At 32.3% G+C, this 6,130-nt stretch overlaps 1 protein-coding gene across 1 annotated transcript in view; it reads left to right on the top strand.

Annotated features, from left to right (window-relative positions):
* Positions 1 to 237: 237 nt before the first annotated feature.
* LOC115883343 (alpha-actinin, sarcomeric-like) overlaps positions 238 to 6,130 on the top strand; it is an 11,754-nt gene continuing 5,861 nt past the window's right edge. Inside the window, exon 1 of the mRNA XM_030901696.1 lies at positions 238 to 361. Coding sequence (XP_030757556.1) covers positions 238 to 361 — 124 coding nt within the window. The remainder of the gene's footprint in view (positions 362 to 6,130) is intronic.

Here is a 6,130-nt window from a genome sequence, read left to right on the forward strand (position 1 = left end):
TAAGTTAGAAAAAAGAAGGGAAGCACACTAGAAAATAGTAAGTCCGGCAACGTTGGACATTCCCTATAAATATCTTTGGGTGGGGTTAGAATTTGACATATAACAGATGATTCAGAGTGGGGATGTTTTTGTATTTCGTATTTTGTTGAGTGAACTTGTTCTAAACAATTTGTTTTCCGATTAGTTTGCACAGTTCCAGATAACATTTCCGATCGAATTCTGTATTAGTTCCTAAAGATGACGATCTTGACGAAGACGCATTCAGAAAAGAAGGACAATTTGGTGATTCCTTTGGTGGAGAATGAAGAACAAACGCCAACAACGGTAAGAGTAAAATCAATACTGGTTTTCTACGACCTATGTATGTAGTTTAATCTGTGTTACTAAAATGGGGCAGTTTTTAAAAATGAAGTAACTGGTACATTGAACTTGATGTTTGACTTAAAATGTAATATGTTTATTCGTGAAAATATATTGATTGTTGTAAAGCGCGGTCCACACGTTACGTCTTATCGTACGATTTGTTTGCGATACAAATTGATTTTCTTAAACATCTAGCCAAATCTATTACAAATCTAATGATTGAAAAAAGGTTGCTCAACCAGAAAACATCAAGAAAACTACGACTTAGGGTGAATATTGAAAGATACCATGGTATGCGAAACAACAATTGAAGTGGAGTGACTAGAAATGAGAAGTCATTGCTGAATATTGAAGATACCGTGGTATGCGAAACAACAGCTGAAGAGATGTTTAAATTGCTGCGAGTATAGAAATATGTGAAAATATTACTTTTTAATTGTGTACCTACCAGATACCTATTTCTTAAAATAATGTTTGATTGTCAATTCACAATGTTTCTTATTATAAAATTTTTATTTTTAACTAACTCACACACATGTAAACCCATAAAAGTATAGAGATATACAAAACATTTTATTTTTATTATATTATGTACCGTGCCCACTAAGAATAGCTCGCAGCTGTATCTCAGAAAGTATTAGCTGTAGGGCTTACAGAAAAAATATTTATAACTAAAAGGGCTATGGAGAAATTGCTGTAAATTATTTTCAAGTTTGTAAAACGTCCGCTAGGTGGCGCAACTGCTATGGAAAATAAGAATAGATTTTTTACAGAAGTTTGCCTATATAATGGGTACTATAAATAAATATAATAAAAAAAAAAATTTTGGATTTTTTGTTAGAACCATTTCCCTATCTGCTAAAATAAAGTGGTGGGGAAGAATCTGTTTATTTAAATGGTAATAACTCCGGACTGGATGATCAGAATCCAACAAACGAGGGCTCGTTTAAAAGAGCGTTTCTTACTCTATATTGTACCATAAAAATAATAATAATAAGGTTTTGAACGTAGACGCTAGGGGGCGCCTTCTTACAGTTTAACAAACAGCGCGTTTTTTCAAAATTTATTTGAAAATGATAAAATTATGTTATTTTAACGCTGCTAAGATTATCAAAATGTTGATCTAATAACAATTTGACGTTTATATTATTACGCGAAAAGCAACTTTTTTCCAAAGCCTACCATGACTTCAGTGAATCATCGTTTCTTGTTCACTATTATTAATACCTTAATTATTATTAACATCTGGTATTGGTATTCTGGCATTTCGTCGATTTTAAAATAAACTAACTTTCTATCTTATTTTTTGTTAGAATGGGCCTAATCAAGAGGGCTACTGATACTGTATTGTAAAATAAGGTAATTAAGGGCTTATTTTTGGTATTTATTATAATTTTGCTATATCTTCGGTTTTGACAGAAGATATCAAGATGGTTTTCGCTGACTTTTAAGCTTTTACTACTTTTTACTATCAGCTAAAAATACATATACTATTGTATTTAATTTTTTGAAAACGCGCAATGTGTGTTAAATTGTAAGACAACGCCCCTAGCGTCTACGTTCAAAAAGCTTATTATTATTGTTATATGGTACAATATAGAGTAAGAAACGCTCTTTAAACGAGCTCGCTTGTTGGATTCCGATCATCCAGTCCAGAGTTTAATATTCAAATAAAAACAGATCTAACCTTCACCCACCACTTTATTTTGGTAGATAGGGGAAATGGCTCTGTAAAATATTCAAAATTTACTGAAGGTTATGAAGCTGTTACTTATAGTATCCCTGTATCTAGGCAAAATTGTGTAAAAATTCCATTTTCCTATTTTTTGTTGCAGTTGCGCCCCCTAGCGGTCGTTCTACAAACTTAAAAATAATTTCCAGCAATTTCCCATAGCCTCTTTAGTTATGAATATTTTTTTCCGCAGCCGCTTCGGCTAATACTTTCCGAGATACAGCCGAGAGCTAGTCTTAGTGGGACACCCTGTACTTTAATAGAGGTATCTGCTAGACCACTCTGAATATCTATCATAAAAAACTCGTAGGTCTGATTTTTCTTTTCCTTGTCAATGTATTCTTTTCATTTTACTTGACATAATCAAGGGAAACTATTGTACAGGGTGTCCCATTTTGGTTGAAATCATACGGTATCTCCTTTATTAGTAAAGATAGGAGGATGCGGTTTGCACAAACCTGTCCCACTTTTTGTCAAACGGAAGATGCTCCAAACTAAATTTTCATAGCCCTCTTCGCTTCTAAGCTACAGTGTCTTTTCGAAAATTTTGCAATTTGAGATACCCCCTGTATCTCTGTTATTGTTAAAGGTATCGAGAAGGTGAACACTATTTATTGTAGAACTTTTTACGTAGAATACAGTGGCGTAGTCTGTTTTTCTACGAAAAAAAATCCTTTAAAAACGAAAGCAAAATCCTTGAACTCTGGCAACGGTGATGCCCTGGGACTCAAACTTTTAACTCAGTCTTCCTAGTTTGTGCAGTCCTAAAATTTGTTCAAACTTGCTGTCCACACGCTATGTTTTATCTGCAACGTTTTGTCGACACAAACAAATCGTAAGATTATGTCGTTACGTCTGGACTAAGCTTTAAAATCCTATTTGTAAGCGATATTCATTCAAAATTTCCATATTATTTATCAACAAGACTAGAACAGATAACGGTAGTTTTTTTGAATTCAGTTTATAACGCTTTGTTAATGCAAATAAACAGAACTTTCTTATCAAATAATAGCATTACTGTGTGTAGTATTATTGCGATTTATTTAGAACTTAATAGATGTTTTGTATTTATATTCTCGCTATGCATATAAGCACGCTTGTACTTTAAACTCTGCGGTTAGTGATTAGATTTAGGAATGATTTATTTGTAATGCATATCGATATACTGGGTGATGCATCGTCGTCGGAAATAATATAGAAAATCTCATGGTAAGTTTAAACTGTTCAAATATTGGCCCCTGCAGATTTTTTTTAAGTCTGCGTTTACTGAATACACCTATACGTGCCAAAATTGAACAATTTTTGACACACCAATATTAAATAATTTAAGAAAAATCTGTATCTATTTTAAATTAAATTGAACAGGTAACAAAGGAAAATCAACGTTTCTTTGATTGTGGTAGAAAATGATTCAGTATTGAAACTAAAAGAATTTCGGACTTCAACAGTTTTTATTTATTTTGATTAACATAGCATTGCCAACTTTCAAAATAAAAATTAGAGGACGAGAAGTTAAAAAAGCGCCGCAAGCTAAATATTTTTTGAAACCTCGCCCAAATGTTGTCAAGAATTTACCTGAAAGTTATGTACCGGGTATTAACTAAGAATGGACGCCGGTTGTATCTCAGAAACTACTTATCGTATAACTTTGGGAAATAAATTGTAATAAGTAAATAAAAAAAAAAAAAAAAGCTGGAAATTATTTTCAATTTCGAAAAATGTCCGTTAGGGGGCGTTTCTGGGTTGATAGCCAATCAGAAGAGGGAATATTCAAAATATGCAGGTGAATAGGTATTTTAAATATTACTATTGTAATCATCGAGAAACGTGTAATTTTTTTGATATAGAGTGTTTTGCTCTTAATCTCATAAAATGAAGTGGTGGGGAAGGTTAAACTTGCTTTTATTAAAATAAGAACAAAACTCTGGTTTAGGTTAATCGGATTTAAAACAAACTAGGGCTCGTTTAAAAGAGCTTTTCTTCCTTAACGATCTCCAGTGTAAATTTTGTTTCCATCATTTTTTCGTAGGTAGCTAGAGGGCGCTGTTTGACATCATAACAGATATTGCGCTTTTTGAAAAAATAAATAGAGGCTATATGTTTCTTTTTACACAGTTAAATAGAGAGCAATAAAATTCCAAAATATCAGCGCAAACTGCAATTTTCTATCTTGTCTCTAACCGGAGATATTAAGAGAACAAATTATGTTCTCCAAAACCAAACCAAAACACGTTTAAAAATTTATGACGTCATCTTTTTTAATAAAACGCCCGCAATTCAGATGCATGAAAACTGAACTTAACGTTTTGATATTTTGACGTAACTAATTTACCTCTTTTTGTTTCCTAGCCTACTACTATAATTTTTTGACCATATAATCCTAAGCGGCAGCCTAACATGATTTGTTCTCTTAATATCTCCGGTTAGAGACAAGATAGAAAATTGCAGTTTGCGCTGATATTTGGAAATTTTGTGCTCTATTTAACTGTGTAAAGATAAATATAGCCTCCTATTTAATTTTTTATGCAAAAGAGCAATATCTGTTATGATGTCAAACAGCGCCCTCTAGCTACCACGAAAAAATGATGGAAACAAAATCTACACTGAGATTATTATGAAGAAAAAGCTCTTTAAACGGAGTCTATTTAAATCGGTTAACCTAAATCAGAGTTATCCTTATTTTCATAAAAGCAAGTTTAACCTTCCCACACCACTGTATTTTATGAGATAAGTGTAAAACACTCTATATCAAAAAATTACAAATTTCTCGATGATTACAGTAGTAATATTTAAAACACCTGTTCACCTGCATACTTTTGAGAAAAAACCCTGTTATCTGATTGGCTATCAGCGAAACGCCATCTAGCGGACATTTTTCGAACTTGAAAATTTTCAGCGATTTCTCTTGGTTGATTTACTTATTAGAATTTTTTTCTCAAAGTTATAATATAAGTAGTTTTTGAGATACAGCCGGCGTCCATTCTTAATCGGCCACCCGGTACATGTTATGTGGTTGATGATCTTTTTTACTATCTCAAAAGTATTTGTACTCCAAACTGGTTAAAATGGAACAAACGTTTTTCTACAAAAACCTTTATTTCAAAACATAAGCTAACTGCAAGTAAACATAAAAGACCAAACATTTATTGTTTAAATATTCTTTGTACATAATATTATATTTCTGTTCTCTACGAAAGGGGTAGTAGCGAAAGACACATTATTGTCAAATTAACAACAATTTTATTAAACATTTTGGAGATAAAAGAATATTATATGTTTTGATTTTGTGTAAAAAGAGGACTTTTTCAATAGATGAGAGATAAGAGGACAGTATGATCTAAAAGAGGACTGTCTTCTAGGGTAGAGGACGGTTGGAAACACTAGATTGTTTGATGGCTTTTCGATCTAGTTGATCACTTATCAAGTAGTGTAAAATAATCTAATTCCTAAAACTGCAGAAAAAACTTAGAAATTAAATTAGTTTATTAATTTTTGATAACGGTCAATGATCCTTCTGAACGAAACGCTGTATTACTGTGTTAATCAAATCAATGTGTTATATTAGTTTCACGCAAAACCAGTGGAATTTCAACATACCTTAAGTTGTCAACCTACGATTTTGACAATCTGAGGGTGCATCCACAATATCCTAAAAACGGCGTAACGACCTTGAATAGATTTCCAGTAATTCTATTGGCTGAAATTTTTGATACAGATGAATTTTTCAGCCAATATAATTGCTGAAAATCGATTCAAGGTCATCACGCCGTTACGCCGATACGCCTTTTTAGGATAGTGTGGATGCACCCTGAGTTCTATGAAGTTACCCTGAATTTTATATTTTTATTTTATCGGTGCCTTGTTATGAGATTTCTAAAAGTATATCATACTCGGTACTTATTTACATAATCTAGAAAAAAATGGATTATTTCACTTTTTAACATAGGCGGCCGTTTTAAAATGGGTAAATTAAAACACCAAATAATTTATTCGACGTCAAATTTTAGCAATACGTAACTGAACGAAGCATACTGA

The sequence above is a fragment of the Sitophilus oryzae genome, unplaced genomic scaffold (genome assembly GCF_002938485.1).
Source record: "Sitophilus oryzae breed Bouriz unplaced genomic scaffold, Soryzae_2.0 scaffold_186_pilon_pilon, whole genome shotgun sequence".
Taxonomy (NCBI): Eukaryota; Metazoa; Arthropoda; class Insecta; order Coleoptera; family Curculionidae; genus Sitophilus; species Sitophilus oryzae.